At 59.3% G+C, this 20,647-nt stretch overlaps 2 protein-coding genes across 5 annotated transcripts; both read left to right on the plus strand.

Annotated features, from left to right (window-relative positions):
• Positions 1 to 30: 30 nt before the first annotated feature.
• Positions 31 to 10,052, plus strand: DBF4B (DBF4 zinc finger B). Of its 4 annotated transcripts, none has more exons than XR_006171711.1 (11): positions 31 to 259; positions 3,024 to 3,215; positions 3,955 to 4,005; positions 4,548 to 4,617; positions 5,390 to 5,454; positions 5,772 to 5,808; positions 7,001 to 7,046; positions 7,591 to 7,707; positions 7,903 to 8,023; positions 8,171 to 8,293; positions 8,686 to 8,769. XR_006171711.1 is itself a non-coding variant. In XM_042836864.1 (11 exons), the coding sequence occupies exons 1-11, from the start codon at positions 155 to 157 to the stop codon at positions 9,643 to 9,645; spliced, it is 1,605 nt and encodes a 534-aa protein (XP_042692798.1). In that variant the 5' UTR covers positions 31 to 154; the 3' UTR covers positions 9,646 to 10,052. The 4 variants fall into 4 exon arrangements, 3 of the variants coding, with proteins under 3 accessions (XP_042692798.1, XP_042692799.1, XP_042692800.1); XM_042836864.1 differs by lacking the exon at positions 8,171 to 8,293 and adding an exon at positions 8,955 to 10,052 and having other exon boundaries at positions 8,686 to 8,795; XM_042836865.1 differs by lacking the exon at positions 8,171 to 8,293 and adding an exon at positions 8,955 to 10,052 and having other exon boundaries at positions 7,004 to 7,046; positions 8,686 to 8,795.
• Positions 10,053 to 10,638: 586 nt separating this feature from the next.
• On the plus strand, positions 10,639 to 19,730 carry ADAM11 (ADAM metallopeptidase domain 11). The gene is made up of 26 exons (XM_042836827.1): positions 10,639 to 10,702; positions 11,897 to 12,120; positions 12,329 to 12,405; positions 12,610 to 12,673; positions 13,195 to 13,280; positions 13,364 to 13,430; positions 13,529 to 13,577; positions 13,656 to 13,726; positions 14,166 to 14,240; positions 14,301 to 14,372; positions 14,664 to 14,821; positions 14,891 to 14,975; positions 15,078 to 15,168; positions 15,246 to 15,297; positions 15,777 to 15,876; positions 16,232 to 16,303; positions 16,376 to 16,468; positions 16,541 to 16,621; positions 16,921 to 16,971; positions 17,462 to 17,525; positions 17,592 to 17,691; positions 17,763 to 17,882; positions 18,650 to 18,818; positions 18,898 to 19,012; positions 19,104 to 19,194; positions 19,655 to 19,730. The coding sequence occupies exons 1-26, from the start codon at positions 10,639 to 10,641 to the stop codon at positions 19,698 to 19,700; spliced, it is 2,337 nt and encodes a 778-aa protein (XP_042692761.1). The 3' UTR covers positions 19,701 to 19,730.
• Positions 19,731 to 20,647: the final 917 nt, after the last annotated feature.

The following is a 20,647-nucleotide window of genomic DNA, read 5'->3' on the forward strand; positions in this document are numbered from 1 at the left end:
GCGCATGCGCAAAGAGCCAAGCTACGGCGGCCGGGGAGGGTGACAATTGTGGCGGGACGCGCGGCCCTCACGGCCACCGTAGCGATCGCCGTTAGCAGCGGGGCGGGGGGAAATTTAAACGGCGGCGGAGCGCTAGAGACGGCTCCTCTCGGGTATGGCGGTTCCTGCTGGGCCTCTCCGCGGGAGGACCTTCTTCCTGGATGTGCCCAGTGGGTGGGCGGCGAGGGAGCTGGCGGAGGTCATCCGGCATCTGGGCGGGGTGAGTCGGCCTCGGCCGCACGCTGCGGTGCGGCTGGGGGTCCTGGGTGGCGGCGCTGGGAGGTTCCCGCCTGTGGTCATAGGAGGCTTTAGGGGTGTGAAGGGATGGGGCAGGCACGGGGCGCTGGTCACGTTGGGAAGGGGCAGGTTGGGCACTGGGAGCAGTTTGTGGTTGGAAGTAGTGGTGGTGCAGTGGCTTGGGCTGCGCGGGTGGGGGTCGCTGAGGACTTGGGTAAACACAGACTGGGGGCGTTACCTCTGTGCCTGGAAGCCACGGAACAGATCCTACATGAAGGCGCATCGAGGTGTTTGTGGGGTGCAGAGGTGATCTGAGGCAGCCAGCACAGAATCACCAAAGGCAGAGCGTGCCTGATGTGTCTGCGGCCCTCACTGATGGAGCGCCAGCATCAGCAGACAAAGGGCAACTGATGTCACCTACCTGGGCTTGTGCAAGGCCTCTGGCACAGCCCCACACCGCATCTTTATCCTTCAGTTGGAGAGAGATGGGTTCAAAGGCTGCACTGTTCAGTGGATAAAGAGTCGGTGGGACGGTCGCAGCCACGGGGCTGTGATCAATGGCTTTGTCCAAGTGGAGGCGGTGAGCGGTGCCCTCCAGGGCTCCATCTGCGACCAGTGCTCTTCAACAGTGGCAAAGACAATGGCATGGAGTGTGCCCTCAGCAGTTTGCAGACCGAGCTGAGCGGTGCAGCTGACAGCACCAGCCAGACCAGGACAGGACTGAAACTGTGCACAGGAGAAACCCACGAGATTCAACAGGGCCGAGTGCAGGGTATTGGACTGGGGCAATCCCAGGTAAGAGCACAGACTGGGAGAAGAGCCTGAGAGCTGCTCTGCAGAGAAGCACTTGGAGACTCTGGTGGATGAAAAGCTGCACATGAGCCACCAGCACATGCCTGCAGCCTGAAAGCTGATGCAGTTCTGGGCTGCATCAGCAGAGGGGTGGCAGCAGAGAGGGGAGGTGACTGCCCTCTGCTCTTGTGAGGCTCTGGACTGGAGCATCTCTACTATGAAGAGAAGTTGAGGGAGTTGGACTTGTTTCTCTTGGGGAAAAGAAGGCTCTGGGGCGACCTCATTGCGGCCTTCCAGTACTTGAATGGCACTGACATTTACAGAGTCTGATAGAGATAATATGAGGGGGTGGCTTTAAACTGGAAGATGGGAGACCTAAGTAAGATCTTAGGAAGAAACTTTCTGCTCAGTGGGTGGTGAGGTGCTGCTGCAGGCTGCCTAGGGAAGCCATGGGAGCGCCATCTCTGGGGAGATTCATGGCCAGGCTGGGCGGGCCCTGAGAGCAACACTGTTCATGACAAGAGGCTGTATCTTATGGTCTTAGACCCTTCCAACCTAAGCTGTTCACTGGGGACATGGGTTAGGAGACGTGGTAGAGATGAGTTGAGGTTGGACTTGGTGATCTTAGTGCTCTTTTCCAACTTCAGTGAATCTATGATTTATGGAGCTGGTGACTGAGCCCTTCCACAGGGAGCAGGGAGGTTTTGGGGTTCCTCCATGGAGGTCTCCAGACCCATCTGGACGTGGCCCTGCCTGGTACCAGAGGGACCCCGAGGTGCCCACAGCCATGCTGTGGTTGAGCTGTTGCTGTCTGTTTTCTGCTGTTTCCTCCATGGCACAGGTCTTTTTATGGGCACCAAAGCATCCATTCTAAGTCCATCACAGCTTCGTAGAATTGTTTGAGTTGGAAAGGATCCTTGAAGGCCACCTGTCCCACTGCCTGCAGGGACACCCACAGCTTTGTCAGTGTTCGCAGCCCCATCCAGCCTGGGCACCTCCAGAGCATCCATCACCTCTCTGGGCAATCTGTGCCAGAACCTCACCACCCTCGCTGTGAAATAACTTCTTCCTTATATCCTCCTTGTAAACAGCCTCTTCCTTATATTCAATCCAAATCTCCGCTCTTTGAATTGGAAACCGTTTCCCCTTGTCCTGCAGATGCAGGTGTAAGATCTTTGCATTGCTCTCACATTTTCATTCTGCAGACCTTGCCCTAGGATTTTGCTTTGGCTGCCTAGGTGCTTAGCTGGGCTGACTTGCATTTTTTCCCTTTTCTTCAACCATACATTCATGCTTAACTTGGTTTCCTTCTATCATTGCCTGGACGTGCTGCCAACCCTCTGAGGAATGCTCTCCAAGTCTCTTTTCACTTTGTGTCTTCCAGTCTGAGAAAGACTCCCAGTGGTTGCTTATTTCTCTGGGCAGCTACCACAGTAGTTGGAAATAACTTTATCCTTTGGACTGTCCCTCTGGCTTCTGATCAGACGTCTCCTCGTGTCACTTCCCCCTGAACTGCAGTCTGCTTGTAGCAGGGTTCTCATTCCTTCCCCTTCATGGAGATGCTGTATTTGGGTGCAGCATTTGTCAGCAATCGCAGCCCAAACCTCTGCACTGGGAGACTTTGAGGCACTCTATTCCTGCAGCCTCCTTTGTATCCTGCAACAGAAGTCACTGCTGTAGGGCAGTGAGCAATGCCACCGTGGCACTGCGTTCTGTGGGGCAGCAGGATGGCCTTGTTTAGCAGCTGTGACTTCAGACTGCACAGATTTCTATCCTCCTGCGTACTTCATACCCTACATCTCTGCTTCCACTGAGCTTCTGCTGAGCCTGTTGTTACTGTCCTAAATCATGCTTTTTGGTTTCTAGCCTCTTTCTTCATCTTCTGCCTTGTGTGCAAAGGTCTGCATGTGTTGCTGGAGTATTTCTGAGCTGCTCTGCTCTGTCTTTTGCTACAGGAGACTGAGAGCTTCCTAAGCAAAGAAGTCAGCTACGTGGTGTCCAGCAAAAAGGAAGCCAAGCGAAGCAGAGCCAGGGCTCGGGCTGAGAAGAGGAGCAGTGTGACCTCAGAGGGTGCAAAAGCCCAGAGCTCAACACCTTCCTCCTCCAAAGAGAACCACACCAGACCTCAGCAGAAGCTACCAGACACTGTAAGAGCTATTTAGATTAAGGCCAGCCCGAGGGATTTATAGAGTGCAGCCAGTGTTGGAAGGTGTCTGTTGCTGCTCTGAGCAACTCTGTTCTTTTTTTTTTTTTTTTTTTTCCATTCTCATTTGTACCAACGTTCCTGGTGTCTGTGCTTCTTTTCTCCCTCTCATGTGCATGTCACAGCTTTGAGCTAGCAGCAAAGGATATCTGCTCAAATGGAAGAGAAAATTGAGGGCTTTGCTGGCTTCCCAGCAGAACAGGCAGTCCATCCCAATGCGGGAGTATGTCTAGGAAAAAACAACAACAACACAACAGGAATGTAAGCAAAACAAATCTGCTTCAGAACCATTGCAGGCTGCAGTTGTGTGCTGACAGGCACAGGTGCAGGGCACAGCAGCTGGCTCCGCAGGAAGGACTAGCAAGGACACTTCAACCCCTGCCAGCCTCTTGGCACGCGGGGCTGCAGAGCTAAGTTGCTGCTTCCTCTTGGCTCGCTCTGAAGCTGTTCAATAAAAGCCAAGCCTTGGCTGACTGGCTGCCTACTGTGGATGTGAAGGGTGTCTGTGGTTTGTGTTCCCTGGAAATGCGAGTCCTGCTGTCTTTGAGATGGAGTCTTGGCCGGATTCCTCAGCAGAGCAAGCATCTCTAGAAATCATTGTTGCTGGGCAGCCTCGTTGTCCTCAGCTTGCTGCTGCCTGGGAGCTGATGCTGGAACATAATGCTCGGCTGCTTTCTCTGCAGGCCCTGATCAGCAGGGGAAGGGAGCTGCTGCAGAAGGCCATGAAGAATCAGGTGAGCAGCACGTGGCCTGGCTTTCCTTGAGCCGAGTTCAGAGGACTGCTGATCAGTGCAGAGCCAGTGCCAGGTGCTCTCAGAGCCCCTCCTGCTGAGGGGAGCAGACTGGGCTGGTAAAGGTACAAATCTGTCCAATGATTCTGTGGAGTTGGTGGCTCTGCAGAGTGCTGTGCAGTGCTTCTTCTCAGAGCCGTGCCATCCTGCCCTGTTCAGCTGCTCCTGAGGTCTGTCCCAGCGATCAGGTTGCACCACACAAGAGAACTGTTAACACAGGATCATAGTGATGTGAGATTTCAGAACTGAAGCCACGTTGCAGGAGCACTGCAGTCGCTCAGTGACCGCTTAGGGAGTTCACACAGCAGTGAGAGTTAAAAATCCGAGCTCCATTCTCCTGTTGGCTTGTAGGTAGAGATGAGTTTGAGCCTTCTATGCCCTGAAGCTCACACACTAGTAACTCCTATGCTTTGGCCTGTCAGTTGGGCAACAAGGAAACCCCACTGAACTGGGTTTGTTGCTGCCAAACCTCTCTGTTTTCACAGGACACCTGCAGTGGCAGCAGCATCCTCGCCAACGCTCGCTTGTGGGGAGTCCAGATTGTGCATGTGGATGGTATCCTTCTCTGTTATGCTGCAATTCAGGGAATCAGTGAATTTATTTTTATTATTATTATTATTATTATTATTATTATTATTATTTTAGAGAGAGGCTGTGCAGAAAGGGTGCAGTGAGTGTGGGATGGAAGACAAGAGGAATTATGAGGAATGTGTGGTATTTAGTGATGCTTTGCATGCATAGGACGTGCTACTGTCACGTTCACCACAGCAAATGCAGACTATGTTGTAAAGTACTGACTATTGGAAATGTTCATGGCTCAGTCAGTCCTGAATTCACCATTTTTACGGCCTGGAAATGCAGCTGGTGATGCAGGCGGGACTTGGTTAATGAGGAGGGGCTGCTGGTTGAGGACCTGTGCTGGAAGGTGCTTCCTGCCTCGGTGATGGATGGGAGGGGGGTGATGGGACAGAGAGATGATGAAACTGCTTCTAATAATAGGTCTGGAGTAAAAGGTTCCTGAGTGTGCCGTGACAGTGACGTACTGCTGTGGCTGCATTTGTCTGGCTGTGCGGCGGAGGCTGCAAGCACCCATCCCTGAGCTGCCAGCCCTGAGCTGCAGCACTGCTGCAAATCTGTCAGAGTTTTCCAGTGTCCACATGCTGAACAATTCCTGGTAGTGCCCACTGCTGCAGAGGCTTAAAGCCAAGGGATGGGATGGGATGCCTTCCTCGGAGCACCAACTCTTCCTTGGCTCGCTCTTGGGTGCATCAGCTGTGTAGTGGTGATGCTGTGCCTTGCTGAGCTCCTTGACAGCCCACCCCCACAGAAATGTTGTCGTATGCTCAGCAGCTGCTGCGTGCTGCCTCAGGAGCACGGAAGCAGAGGACAGAGGTGAGTGACCTAAATTCAGCCCAGCTGGAGGCGCTCAGGACCCCTCAGTGGCTCTGAGAAATCCATCCCTCTCATCTAATGGTAATCATCAATCTAATGGTCAGCGTGAAGGTAGGGCAGATGATGAGAGCAGCAACTTGGATGTCATATTGAAGCACCCCTAGGTAACTTGACAGCCAAAATATTGGAGTGGGTGAGGGTGGAAGGGGGTGCAGTTTGCAATGCAGAGGGGTGGAGTGGTGGGTGAGTGCTGTAATCTCACTGGGATCAGAAATCGCCGCTGCCTCCCATACTGAGTGTGGCATTCTCTCCTGCAGGCACAGAGCCCCGTGTCTGGACAAAGAGCTCACAAAGGTAGGCCTGGAAGTTGTTTCCCTGCACATTCACACTCAGAGCCACTTGAAGAAACCTCAGAATTTGAATATCTGCCTGAAACTTCGGCAAACAAAAATATGGTGACTGACCGAGGTGGTTTTTGCAGCTCCTTGTCTGTGAGCAGCTGAGGGCATTATGCCTTCGAATGCAGGCAGTGTTCTTAAAACCCCACAAGCAGTTTGCAGCTTTACTCCCAGCATCCCAAGGCACTTAGCAGCTGTGCTGCTGGCTCTGCTCAACCCGCTGGCTCCAGCAAAGTTCTGAGGTATAATGCATCCTCCAGCAGGGAGCAGTTCCTCACAACACACTCATTTCTGCTAGGCTGAAATAAGCATGTGAGGCACCAGGCAGGGAGGGGGCTGGGAAGCCCAGGTTCTCATCTGCAATTAGGCAGGAGTGAGGTGTGGTGCTGGGACTGCACTGGTGATGCAGGCCTGTTTGTGACTCCTTAATTCAGCTCTTTGGAGAGCATCGCAGAACAGAATCCAACCTCAGTATGATTCTCCAGTCTTGGTGGAAAGGTGGCGTGGGGGGGAAGGTACAAGAACTTGTCAGATAAGGCAGATTTCAGGCTGCAAGCTCAGAGTTCGTGGTCATGGCACACTGTGTGCTCTTCTCGGGGATGTGTGGTGGCAGCTGTCACTGCTCAGCCCTCTGCCACCAGCACTTAAGCAGAAGCATTGATCCTGGCTGCCTCTGACGTAGGGCTGCATCTGATGCAAGCTCAGGGCTGAGACTCGAGGAATGCACTGCTGAGGAGAGGTGGGTTCAGCATTCTGGAAGAATGAGGCTGGAGCTTCCTTGCAGGAAATATGACTGAGCTGCAAGGGAGCCAAACTTCCCCCTTTAGAGGCAGTAAGGGAGGCGTGAGGGAGTTGGTCTGAGGGTCAGGCAGGTGCCAGCACGAGCACCTTGGGGTTTGTTTCTTAAGCAGCTGGATTTTCAGGCATGGGGCTCACAAGTGTGAGCAGTAGTGATGAGTTTGGCTCTACAGCCCAGCTCTGTTGGGCTCAATGAATGAATGGCAGGGAAGGTCAGGCTGGAGGGGCTCTGAGCTCCTGGTGGGGCTGTGGGTGGCCTAGCTGGACCTTCAAGGGTTCTCCCAGCTCAAACCATTCCATGGTTCTGTGAATTTGGCAGAGGGTCACTCCTAACCCAGCTGTCTTTCCAGCAGGAAAACTGAAGCCCCCTTTTTTGAAGGTTGAGGACCAGAGCAGGTAAGTGGGACCTCTCCAAACATCACAGCCAAACTACGTTAGAACTCCTAGGGGAGGGAACCCTTTACTGTTTCTCCTCACTTGTGGGGTGGTGGATGTTCTGTCCCCGGGGCAGAGTGTGGCTTCCTTGAAGGAAGGTGATGCTCTCCATGGCATTTCCCAGGAGAGAGCAAATAGGGTTTAGAGAAATAATCTTTATGGTTTGTGTGTCATTGGGGAAAAAGGTGCTCGGTGGGACCTGGCAGCAGTTACTTCCTTGCTCAGATTCCACACGTGATCCTCACAGGTCACCTAATCTGCTTGAGCCCTCTGAAATAGGGAAAGAGATTAAAGCACAGGAGGTCAGAGCTCGTAACTTGATTACAGCGCCTGGCCTGGGGGGATTGGAACTCTGCGGTGTTTCTAACAGTGCTCAGAGCACTAATTAATTGCTCTGAGGACAACATTTAAGGTGACTGCAGGGTCAAATAGTGTATCAAATACCCCTCTGAGGGAGGGACAGCTCTGCTCGTGCCACCATTGCTTTCTGATCCGCTTCTTCCAGGCAATTCCGGCCCTTCCACCACCAGTTCAAGAGCTTTCCTGGCCTCAACCTCCTGGCACCCAAGGGCTGCAGCCCTTTCGAGCCTCCGAAGAACCTCCCCAATTCCTGCGGGGCCAGGTAGGTTGTAGCCACTTCAGTGCAAGCTTTTATTCCTGATGGCTGGCGATGCTTACAGAGGCAGCTGTGAGCTGAGAGGAGACCTGCTCTGGGCTCAATATCTGTAGCTCAAAGGAAGTGCTGTGTCCTTGCATCCAGATGTGGCAGCTGGGTGCTTGCTGGAGGGCGGGGAAGAGCTTTGCTGTCACCTTACAGGGCCGTGGAGGGCTGCACAGAGCACAGCAAGGGGGAGAAGAGCCCCCAGTCCACAGCAGTGCCAAAAAAGAAAAGGGGATTTTGTGAGTGCTGCCAGGAGACGTTTGAAGAGCTGCAGAAGGTAAAGGCAAAGCCACATCCTGGGTCATCCCAGCAGTTGTGGGGACTGCACAGTGCAGTGGGTGATGTGATGTGACCGATGCTGGTAAGTCCCTTTGGAAGCAGAGCGGGTTCACCTGGCCTTGATGTGGTCGGATCTGCCCTGCAGGCAGAAGCCATAGAGCTGCTCAGATTTCCTGGTTTGGGCCAGAAGTGGTTTTGGAGATCATGAGATGCTCATCTGTGGGTCTTGGAGAGCCTCCAAGATGTAACCCTCCACTTGGTGTGTAAGGTGAGCTGTTCCGTAGCAGCTGGGGGACATTGGCTGATCAAAGAGATAAGAGCAGGGTTTTATCTCCTCTGGAACACCAGCGTGGCTTCCAGAGCCCAACCTTCAGTGATAGACAGCAGGTATTTGGGATCTGCATTTTACTAACTGCTGGGAAAGCTGTGGGCTGCTGTTAGATACAGGCACAGCCCCTCATTATCAGGTGTCTATGGGAACAGAACACGGTAAGCAGCCAGGGGTGACAGCATTGCCTACGTTTCCTAAACCTGTTTCTAAGCAGTGGGGCTGCCTGGTGAGGGCTGTGTGCCATGTGGGGCCCTACAGGCTGTGGGCACTGTTTGGTCCTGCACTTGTGAAAGGATGAGCGTTGCCAAAGGGCCTTTTCCTCCTTGCAGCACCTGCAGAGCCCACAGCACAGATGCTTTGCCCTGGATGACTCCCGTTACGCCTTGGTGGATCACGTCATCGCGCAGCTCGCCAGCAGCATCACAGGGCAGCTGCCCAGGTACATGGTGTGTGTGTCATCGTGCACTGAGCCCCACCGGTCTGAAATTACCCAAGGAAGGGCTCCTGGCCTCCTGCAGTGCAGGAAAAAAGCTTCATCTTGCTGTGGGAGGGTGTTGCTGGGCCTTGAGGTGGATCATTAATGGATGGTTCTTTTCAGGGTGCCACTGCCCTGCCTGACAGATGAACACTTAATGCCTCGAGCACAATGTGCTGCAGGAGCTGAGGTGCTGACATCGGTGCTGGGGGAGGAGAGGCAGCAGCGTGAGCAGGCTGTGGGGCTGCTGAGTGCTGATCCCAGCCCCAAGGGGTGCTCCTCCTGTCTGCCCGGGAACGGCGTCGGTGATCCCACAGAAACAGAGGGACTGAGTGGAAGCCGCCCTTCTGGACTGTCTGCTGAATTCAGGTCAGCAACCGCTGCTCCGTCTGAACCCCACAGACTTCTGCACACCCCTCCTGCCTGCAGGAAGCGCCCGCTGGGCCCTGCTCAGCCCGCCCCCCTGGGGAAGAAGCCTCGAGTGGAGCTGAGGGCCGACCCCACTGGGTGCCCTGTGTTCCTGAAGACCCCTCAGCACAACAGCACAACGGCTCCCCGTGACTTTGAGATGAGTTCTGAGTCAGGCTGGGATGTCCCACTGCTCTCCACGCTGCCCCAGGACGGCAGGATCTGCTCTGTGGACAGGGATCTGCTCCAAAGGGGGGACACCTGCGTGCGGGGCAGTGGGTGCGACTCGCAGCTCTGCCTGGTGCTGCAGCAGAACTCGGAGTCGGACAGGAGCTGCAGAAACTGCTGTGCAGGGAGCAGAGCTGCCTTTCCCCCAATTTCAGACCTTTTATGGCAGCTGGACTGATTCTAACCACCTCTGGGCCCTCAGTGGGAGCTGGGCAGCGCCCCACACTTCCTGGGGGCAACACATCTTCATCCAGCGCCTGCTGCCCTGGCCTCTGGCAGGGGGGGAGTGATATGGGATGCAACCTTCTGCCCCAGCCCTTGGGAGAAGGACGCAAAGCGGTGTGCTGAGCTCACTCCATCACCCCACAGCAGCAGGAGGGCAGCAGTGCATCCTCCTCCCAGCCATCGGGGTCTGCAGTGCCTCTCTCCCGTTGGGCTCCATGGGGTGGGCTGTGACCTCAGCATCCTCAGTATCTTGCCCCTGGGATTTGGCTGTGGATGGGCTGGGTGTGCTTACAGATGTTTTTAACTGCTGCTAAGCTGATTTTGTTTCTAGTGAACTTCTAATAAAATGAAAGAACAGAGCGGCGTGCGGGGTGGGCTGTGTCCAACTCTGAAGGGCGTGAATTAGGGGTGGGTTGGGGGGGGAGCAGAGGAGCTGCAGGGGATTGCAGTGCTCTGCTCTGTGGGGCTGCACGGCTGCCCTCGATCCTGGGTTTGTCGGGCCTGGGGTGGGGGGGTCATTCAGGTATCTGGGGTTGGGGGCGCTGACCCACACCAAATTTCACTGTGGGTTTACGGTTGGATTTTATTGCATGGGCTCAGGACCCCCGTCTCCATCTCCTCTTCGTCCCGTGGGGCCCCGCACCCCTGCGGGATCAGCGGGGAATCCATCATTTACCCCCAAACCACCCCCGAAATGGTGCTTTTCCCCGCAGCATCCCCTAAAAGTGGGGCACCCCATTACCTCCGGGGGCGGCTCCGCTGCACCGCCGCATCCGCAGCCGCCGGGGGAGGGGAGGGGGGGGGGGGGGGGGAGGGGCGGTGCTGCGGACGGGGACGGTGCGGTGCAGCGCTGTGCGGGTGGTGGGGGCGGCCCCTCCGCACCGCTCCGCTCCGCACCGCTCCATCCCCGGCCCCGGGGGGCGGAGGGGCGGATGATGCGGGAGCGATGAGCGCGCTGCGGGGCTGGGGGTGGCTGCTGGCCGCGCTGCTGTCGCTGACCCCGAGAGCAGGTAGGTCCCCCCCGGTCCCCTCCCGATCCCCTCGGGTCCATCCCGGTCTCCTCCGGAACCCCCCCGGACACTCCGGCCCCACCGCTGCGGTGTTTGGATGCGGCGATACCGCACCGCGCCGCCCCCGTCTGTGTTCCCCGGGTGTCCCCTGGGCGTCCCCTGGCACGCAGAAGCCACGATGCTGTGCCCCCACCCCGGACGCGGCCCCATCGCAGCCCCTCCGCGTCCCCACGGCCTCGGGACCCCCACAGGACCCGTCCTCACCAGGGCCCCTCCGTGTCCCCAGACCCCAGGTGTCCCTTTCGTGCTGCAGCATGGCCTTGGGTCCCCCAGGATATGTCCTCATCACAGACTCTCTGTGTTCCCATCACCTCGGGACCCCCAGGACGTGTCCACATTTCAGCCTTTCCATGTCCTCCAGGTCCCCAGGTGTCCCCTTTGTATGTGTGTAGCAGGCCTTAGGTCCCCATCACAGCCCCTCTGTGTACCCTGGGTCCCCAGGTGTCCCTTTGGGACTGCAGATCCCCATTGCAGTGCCCCAGGTTCCCATGACCTCGGCTCCCTTCCAGGACATTGTGTCCCCTCCACGTCCCCCAGATCCCCAGGTTCCTGTGGCTTTGGATCCTCATAGAACATGTCCCCATCGCAGCCCCTCCATGCTCCCCAGGTGTTCTTTGGCATGCAGCGTGGCCTTGGGTCCCGCAGGATATGTCCCTATTGCAGCCCCCTCATGCTTCCCTGGTCCCTGTGGCATCAGGTCTACCCAGGACATGTCCCCATCACAGCCCCTCTGTGTCCCCCAGGTGTCCCTTCAGGGACAGAGCATGGCCTTGAGTCCTCCCAGAAACATCCCCATTGAAGCCATTCTCTGTCCCCATGGCCTCAGGTTCCCCCCTAGAGCATGTCCCCATTGAATCCCCACCATGTCTACAGGTCCCCACGACCCCAGGTCCCCCCAGATGCATCCCTGGTGCTGCCTCTCCACGTCTCCTTGGTCCCCCCAGGATGTATCCCCATCACGGTCCCTCCCCGTCCATCAGGGTCCCATGGCCTTAACCACGGGGCACCCAACGCTTATCTGTGGGACACCCAATCCTTAACCAGGGGCGCTCAGCCCATATCTATGTGGAACCCAACTCCTGTCCATGGGGCACCCAGCTCTTGACCATGGAGGACCCAACTGCTGACCCACAGGTCCCACCACCAACCACCACTCCCGGCCCGCAGGCCCCGCAGGTGCCACCCCACAGACCAGCACTCCGCAGCAGAGGCTCCCGCAGCCCGGCTGGCTGGAGGGACAGGCACTGGCCGAGGTCACCCACCCCAGCAGGTTGGTGGGACGCAGTGCAGGTGGAGAGGTCCTGAAGCATCAGCTGGACACCAGGGTCCGGAATGAGTCTGGAGCGGGAGGCGGCCCGGTAAGTGCACCGCGTTCCCATCACCCTAATGGGTTCCCATTAAAGCTCAGCTCTGGAGGTGCACGTGTGAGTACACGGCTCATGAATAATGAATGGCCCTCACTCGGCGCTGGGGAGACAGATCCCAGATCCGGTGCTGTGCCACGTGCTGCCGAGCCACGCTTTGGGGTGGCCCCACGCACCCAACACGGACCCTGCTCTCTTGCAGGGGGTGCATCTGGCGCAGGTCAGCTTCATGGTGCGTGCCTTTGGCTCTGCCTTCATCCTGGACCTGGAGCTCAACCAGTGAGTGTGGGGTGACCCCTGACATGGGGCGTCGCTATGGGGCCGGGTGAGAGCCTTGCTCAATGCGGACGGGGCACAGAGGCGGTGGCATCTCGGTGTCCCTTTGGGTTGGGTTCCCAGTGGCCAACGTGCGGCGCATGGCGCTCAGTGGGGTGAGAGTGGCAGGGCGGCCCCACTGTCCTCACCCCACTGCTGTCCCCACAGCCACCTCCTCGCCTCGCACTATGTGGAGCGGCACCTCGGTGTCGGACAGAACAGCAGCAGCACGGTGAGGCTGTGCCATGCCATGCTGTGCCATGCCAAGCTGTGCCATGCCATGCTGTGCCATGCCATGCTGTGCCAGGCTGTGCCATGCCATGCTGTGCCATTCTGTGCCATGATGTGCTGTGTTCTGCCATGTTGTCCCATGTTGCCCCATGCTGTGCCATGTTGTGCTGTGCCGTGCCATGTTGTGCCGTATTGTGTCGTACCACACCGTGCTTTGTCATCTTGTGCCATGTCGTGTTGTGCCATGCTGTGCCATGTTATGCCGTGCCCCACCATGCTCTTCTGTGTTGTGCCACGTTGTGGTGTGTTTTACAAAGTTGTGCCTTGCTGTGTTTTGCCATGTTGTGCCATGTCGTGCCGTGTGGTGCCATGTGGTGCCATGTCGTGCCGTGTCGTGCTGTGTTGTGCCGTGTGGTGCCATGTGGTGCCATGTGGTGCCATGTGGTGCCATGTGGTGCCATGTGGTGCCATGCCACACCATGCAGCAGTGCCCCATGCCCTCAGCCCTGTCCCCTCTCTTAGGGCACAGGCGAGCACTGCTACTACCAGGGCCGGGTTCGGGGGTGGCCCCGCTCCTTCGCAGCGCTCTCCAGCTGCCGGGGGCTGCAGTGAGTACCGACCCCAACCCCGGGTCAGAGCTGTGCTCGCAGAGCAGGGCTGTGGACAGAACCTCTCGGGGCTTCCCTTGCAGCGGGGTCTTCTCAGATGGACGGGATATATTCCTGATTGAGCCCCAGGCAGGCACCGAGCACGAGGAGGTGAGTGGGGACCTCCGCCCTGCCTCAGTTTAAGGGGGACGTGGCCCTGGGGACATGGGGACACGGGGACACGGGTCTTGGTGCTCTCTCTGCAATAGGGTCTTCAGCCACATCTCATCCAGCGCACCCCAAGCTGTGCCTTGCCAGGTGAGCACCGTGCTTTGGCACTGCCTGGCACCCCCAGTGTGCCCAGTGCCCCAGTCCTACTGTCCCCATTCCCCGCAGGCTGCATGCTGGCTGCCGTGGGGCAATCTGGCTCAGGCAGCTCGGCCAGGCTGCGGCGGCGGCGGAGGCAGGTGAGTGGTGGGAACATGGGTAGGACATGGGCATGGGGCTGGGGACAGGGGTACAGGGCTGGAGACGTGGGCACAGGGTTGGGGACAAAGGTGTGGACTAGGGGAACAGGGACAAGAACACAGGGTTGGGGACAGGGATACAGTGTTGGGGACAAGAGCATGAGGCTGGGGATAGGGATATCAGGCTGGGGAGAGGGGTACAAGGCTGGGAACAGGGATATAGTGTTGGGGATAAGGTCATGGGGTTGGGTACAGAGGATGTGGGACTGGAGACAGGAGAATGGGGATGGCAACAGCAGCATGGATTTGGAGACATGACACTGGGAACAGGAGCACGCTTTGGGGCTCGCAACCATGAAACAGGGCCAGAAACTCCCAAACCCCACTCCTTGCCCCATACATCCCCATGGGCACTGCCCACCTCCTTCTCCACCCGCAGGTGCGTCGGGCGCAGCACACAGTGCACAGTGAGACCAAGTACATCGAGCTGGCCGTGGTGAACGACCATCAGCTGGTAGGGATGTGGGGCAGAGGGATGGCAATGGGGCGGCTGCCCACCCCCCGCTCCCCAAAGTTCCTACAGCTCCGCAGATCCGTGGTGCTCACCAGCAACTTCGCCAAGTCTGTGGTCAACCTGGCTGACATGGTGAGCGCGGGTCCATCCATGGGGTGGGGACTGCGGGCCCATCTGTAGGGTGCTGAGCGTGGTGCTGCCTGTGGTGCTGCTCCCACGGCGCGTTGTGCCCCATGGCCACCCCCACTGTGCACTTTGCCCCGTTGTGCCCCATGGCACACTCAGCCCATCGTCATCCTCATGGCGCCCGGTGCCCCATTGCCATCCCCACTGTGCGTCGTGCCCCCTTGTACCCCATCATGCTCCACTGCCATCCCCCTGGCACGCTGTGCCCCATAGCACCCCATGGTCGTACTATTGCAGATCTACAAGGAGCAGCTCAACACCCGCATCGTGCTGGTGGCCATGGAGACGTGGGCTGCAGGGGACCGCATCCGCATGGAGGAGGACTCGATGGGGACACTCAACGAGTTCATGCGGCACCGGCGCGAGGAGCAAAGCGACGCCATCCACCTCTTCTCGTGAGCATGGGGTCAGGAGCCCAGCCCATGGCCACATGCCCACGTCCCCATTTGCCCCATCCCTTGTAGGGGACGCACCTTCCAGAGCAGCCGCAGCGGTACCGCCTTCGTTGGGGGTATCTGCTCAGCCGGGCGCGCTGGTGGGGTCAACGAGGTGGGTGATGTGGGTGCAGAATGAATGGCGGGCACGGGACGCCATGGTGACAACGTTGTCCCTACTGGAGATCCCATGATGACCGTGTTGCCCCCATTGCAGTATGGCAACATGGCGGCCATGGCAGTGACACTGGCGCAGACGTTGGGGCAGAATGTGGGCATGATGTGGAACAAGCACCGCGCATCAGCAGGTAGCAATGGGGACAGGGGTGGCACCCGTGGGGACAATGTCCCCTCCCTGGCACCGCAGTGCTCTGCCATCCCATAGGGGACTGCCGCTGCCCCGATGCTTGGCTGGGCTGCATCATGGAGGACACGGGGTGAGCGCTGTCCCCACGTGGCACACGACCACCCCAGGAGGTGCCACCCATGGGGTGCTCCCGCAGTGGGGTGGTGGAGGGCGCAGTGGGGTCATTGGGAGCACAGGGGGGCCATGTGTGCACGGAGGGGTCATTGGGAGCGCTGTGGTATCAGTGGGGTCATTGGGGCACAGCTGGACGGTGGGGGGCACATCGGGGTCATTGGGGCACAGCTGGATGGCGGGGGGGACAGCGGGGTCAGTGGGGCACAGTGAGGCTGTGGTGGCACAGCAGGGTTGTAGGGGCACAGTGAGGACACTGGGGGAATAGTGGTGTCACTGGGGAACAGCAGGGCTGTGGGAATACAGCAGGGTCAATGGGGGCACAGGGGGGTCGCTGGGGTACGGGCTGAGCGCTGCCCCCACGTGGCACATGGCCACTCCTGGAGGTGCCACCCGTGGGGCGATGGCAGCCACCCGGTGTCACCACGTCCCCCATAGGTACTACCTCCCACGGAAGTTCTCCCGCTGCAGCATTGATGAGTACAACCAATTCCTGCAGGATGGCGGTGGCAGCTGCCTCTTCAACAAACCCCTCAAGGTAAATGGGGCATCAGTGGGGCGGGGGCTCCCTAGGGCATCAGCAGTCCAATAGGCATCAATGGGATAGGGAGCCCCTGGGGCATCAATGAGTCCAGTGTGCATCAGTGGGGTGGGGGCCCCTGGGGGGTCAGTGGGGCCAACAGACATAAATGAGGTGGAGGAGTCTCTGGACCATCGGTGGGGCCGACGTATCAGTGGGATGGGGATTCTCCGAGGCATCAGGGGGCCAACAAGCATCAATGGGGTGGGGAGTCCCTGGGGCATCGATGGGGCCAGCGGGCACCAATGAGGTGGGAAATTCCTTGGGGTCACAGTTGGGTTGGGAGGGACAACCCCACAGCCCTTCCCCACAGCTCCTGGACCCACCAGAGTGCGGCAATGGGTTTGTGGAGGCAGGAGAGGAGTGCGACTGTGGATCGCAGACGGTGAGTGGGATCAGGGCCATGGGGGGGCAGCTATGGGGCCGGGGTGGGGCTGAGCACCGTGCCGCCCCACAGGAGTGTGCCAGGAGCGGAGGGAACTGCTGCAAGAAGTGCACGCTGACACACGACGCCATGTGCAGCGACGGGCTGTGCTGTAAGGGATGCAAGGTGCAATGGGGCACAGTGTGGGGCACTGGGAGGTCTGTGGGGTCAGGTCCTGATGTGGGATTTGTCCCCCAGTATGAACCACGTGGTGTGTCCTGCCGGGAGGCGGTGAATGAGTGTGACATCCCTGAGACCTGCACTGGGGACTCCAGCCAGGTGAGAGGGGTCACTGGGGCACTGTGGGGTCACTGGGGCACTGTGGGGACATGGGGGCACAGTGCAGTCACTGGGTGTGCAGTGGGGCTTTGGGAGTCACAGTGGGGTCACTGGGGCACGGTAGGGCCATGGGGAACGTAGTGGGGTCACTGGGAACACAGAGGGGCCACTGGAGGCTCAGTGTGACTGTGGTGGTACTGTGGGGTCATAGGGGCACAATAGAGTCGCAGTAGGACCATGGGGGCACAAAAGGGTCACTGGGGTACAGCAGGGTCCCAAGTGTCCTCTCCTGCCCCCAGTGTCCCCCCAACCTCCACAAACTGGACGGGTACTTCTGTGATAATGAGCAGGTGAGTGGCACCATAGGTATGGCACATCCATGGGATCGCAGCGCCCGTGGGTGCCATGCTCCCATGGTTGCCAACCCTATAACCCTATAACTGCTTCCGTGGGTACCAACCATCACCCCGTTCTCAATCCCACGGGTGCCACCACGACCCTACCCCTGATTCCATGGGTGCCACCAGGACTCTATAACCACTCCCATGGGCACCAACCATGATCCTGTTCCTATTCCCATGGGTGCCACCACGGCCTTATAACCACTCCCATGGGCGCCAAGTGTGACCCTATCCTCACTCCCATTGGTGCCACCATGACCCTCTAGCCATTCTCAAGGGTGCCACCACGACTCTATAACCATTCCCATGGCTACCAGCCATGACCCTATAACTACTTCCACGAGTACCAGCCATGACCCTGTTCCTCCTCCCCTGGGTGCCACCATGACCCTATCATCACTCCCCTGGGTGCCAATCATGACCCTATAACCACTCCCAGGGCCGCTGCTACGGCGGGCGCTGTAAAACCCGGGACCGGCAGTGCAACACGTTGTGGGGCCGCGGTGAGTGCCCAGACCCCACTCCCACATCCCCGCGTTGGGGACAGCAGGTGACGCCGCTCGCTGCAGGCTCTGCGGAGCGCTTCTGCTACGAGAAGCTCAACGTGGAGGGCACCGAGAGGGGCAACTGCGGGCGCGAGGGCGCGGGGTGGACGCAGTGCAACAAGCAGTGAGTGGCCCCGCCGAGCGCCCCGCGTCCCCTGCCGCTGTCACCCGGTGTCACCGCCCCGCTGCTGGCAGGGACGTGCTGTGCGGGTTCCTGCTGTGCGCCAACATCTCGGGGACACCGCGGCTGGGCGAGCTGAGCGGGGAGGTGGCCACCACCACTTTCTTCCATCAGAACCGCTACGTGGACTGCAGGTGGGCGCCGCCGCCCCGGGGACGGGGACACGGGGTCACCCCTATGGGGACGTGGGGACAGGGGGGACCCCACGTCAACCCGCTGGGGACAAGGGCATGGTGGCGTGCTTGTGCCACCTCCTTAGGGATGGGGACGTGAGCATGGTGATGTCCTGGGTCACGCCTTGGGGACAAGGGTGTGGACACGTTGGGGGATAAGGGCAGCGGGGTCTCTGTGTCACCCCACTGGGGACAGGGAGAAGGTGGCAGCGAGGTCCCTGTGTTCTGCCCTGGGGGACATGGACGTGGTTGGGTCCCTGCATCACCCTCTTGGGGAATGGACTCAGCGGCGTCCCTGTGTCATTGGGGTGGAGATGTGGTGGAGCCCCTGTGTCACAGTCCTAGGGACGTGGACGTGGGAAGGTCCTTCTGTCCCTGTGTCATCTTCTTGGCGTGTCACTCCGTGGGAGATGGGACAAGGACATGGCAGGGTCCCTGCGGGATGGGGACAATGCACACAGTGTGGTTCCTGTGTCATTCCTTTGCGGACATGGACATGGGGTCTGTGTGGCGCCCCTTGGGGATGGGGACAGGGGACATGGACACAGAGGGGTCCCTTTGTCACCCCCTCAGTGTGTCACCACCCTGAGCATTGGGACATGGACCCGGTTGTGTCCTCACATCACCCCACTGGATATGAGGACGTGGCGGTGTCCCCTTGCCACCCCTTTGGGGACAGAGACATGGACCTGGTGGCATCCCCACGTCACCCCACTGCCACCTTGCAGGGGCGGCCACGTGCAGCTGGCGGATGGCTCAGAGCTGAGCTACGTGGAGGACGGCACGCCGTGCGGCCCTGCCATGCTGTGCCTCGACCACAAATGCCTTCCAGTCACCGCCTTCAATTTCAGCTCCTGCCCCGGCAGCGGGGATGGGAAGATCTGCTTTGAGCACGGGGTGAGGCGTGGGGACGGGGCTGGGAGGCGCGGGGTGACGACAGAGGGTGGCATCAAGGGGTGACGCCACCCCCTCATAGGTGTGCAGCAATGAGGGGAAGTGCATCTGTCAGCCCGAGTGGACGGGGAAGGACTGCAGCGTCTACGACCCCATTCCTGAACCCAAACCCACAGGGGAGACGGAGCGCTACAAGGGTCTGCTGGGGGCGCGTGGTGCTGTCCCTGCTCCCCGTGGTGCCCCACGGCCCTGTCAGCTCTGACGCACGTCCCTGTCCTCCTGTCCCAGGTCCCAGTGGCACCAACATCATCATTGGGTCCATAGCGGGAGCCGTGCTGGTGGCTGCCATCGTCCTTGGTGGCACGGGATGGGGATTCAAGTAAGCGGGGTCATCGGGATGCTCGTTCCCCCAGTCCCATTTGTCCCCTTGTCTCCATGTCCCGTTGTCCCATGGGGTCACTGGGATGCTCATTCCCCTGCTCCCATTTGTCCCCCTCATCACCGTGTCTCCTTGCCCCCCGGGCTCATTGGGACGTTATTTGCCCAGTCCCATTTGTCCCCATTGTCCCCTTGGTCCCTTGTCCCCTGTGGTCATGGAGATGCCATTCCCCCGATCCGACTTGTCCCCTTGACCCCATGTCCCCACGTCCCTTGTCCCCTTGTCCCCATCAGGATGCTCATTCCCCAGTCCCCTTTGTCCTTCTTACTCCTTTGTCCCATGAGATCATGGGGATCCTCACTGCCTTGCTCCTACTTGTCCTCCTTGTCCCCTGGGGGTCAAGGGGCTCAGAGGGACACCGGGGACACTGACACCGCCATCCTCTCCCCCCTGTCCCCAGGAACATCCGCCGCGGAAGGTACGACCCGGCGCAGCAGGGAGTGTAACCCCCCACCCCGTCGTCTCCTCGTCACCATCACCGTCCGGCGGCAGCGGTGACCCCCCCGGGCCGGAACCGCCGCCCGTCTGTCCGTGTCACTGTCTGTCCGGCTGCCCCCGTGCTGTCTCCATCTCTGTGCCCACCCCAAAGAGCCCAGTGGGGCGGGGGGGGGGCTCTTTGGGGCTTGGTGTCCCCCGTGTCCCCCCATCCCATACCTCGTGTCACCCCCCTGCACTAAAGCGCTCCTCACTTCTGTGTTGCAGGTCCGGGGGGGCCTGAGCAGGTCCACCCGAGGAGGGAGGAGAGCATGGGGGGATCCCCCCGACCCCACTGCACCGCCACGAATGTCCGGAACCCCCGGGCCCTCTGGGGTTGGGGTCACTGCACCGCCATGAATGTACCCGGGGGGGCCACAACAGGACCCCCACCCCCCCCTGGGGGCGGGGGGGGGGGGGGGGGGGGAAGGGTCAGAACCCCCCCTCACTCCATGTCAACATCTTCCAGCTCTGGGGGCTGCACCCCCTGTATCAGGCCAGTATGCCCCAGTACCCCCCAGCACCAGGCCAGTTGTCCCCTCCGTGCCCCCAGAGCAGGGCCTGGAGGCCATCCCTGTCCCCCCCCATCTCGCATCCCCACCAGTGGGGTCCCACACCCACGGGTGCCAGGCTCTGGGTCAAGGACATCCCCCATCCATCATCTCCCCCATCCCAAAAGGTGCACCCCAAAATGGGGACCCAATGGCATCAGGGCCACTCTATGGGGATGGGGGGCAGGGAGAGCCCAGGGGAGTGTCAGCCCATGTCCCCTTGTTCCCTGGTCCATTGTCCCATGCGGTCACTGGGATGCTCATTCCCCTGGTCCCATTTGTCCCCCTTGTTCCCCTGGTCCCTTGTCCCTTGGGGTCATTAGGATGCTCATTCTTCTGCCCCCCAGGTCCCCTTGGCACTTCACATG

Source organism: Centrocercus urophasianus, unplaced genomic scaffold (genome assembly GCF_019232065.1).
Source record: "Centrocercus urophasianus isolate 14NV4802_14NV808 unplaced genomic scaffold, USGS_Curo_1.0 seq_64, whole genome shotgun sequence".
NCBI classification, from domain to species: domain Eukaryota; kingdom Metazoa; phylum Chordata; class Aves; order Galliformes; family Phasianidae; genus Centrocercus; species Centrocercus urophasianus.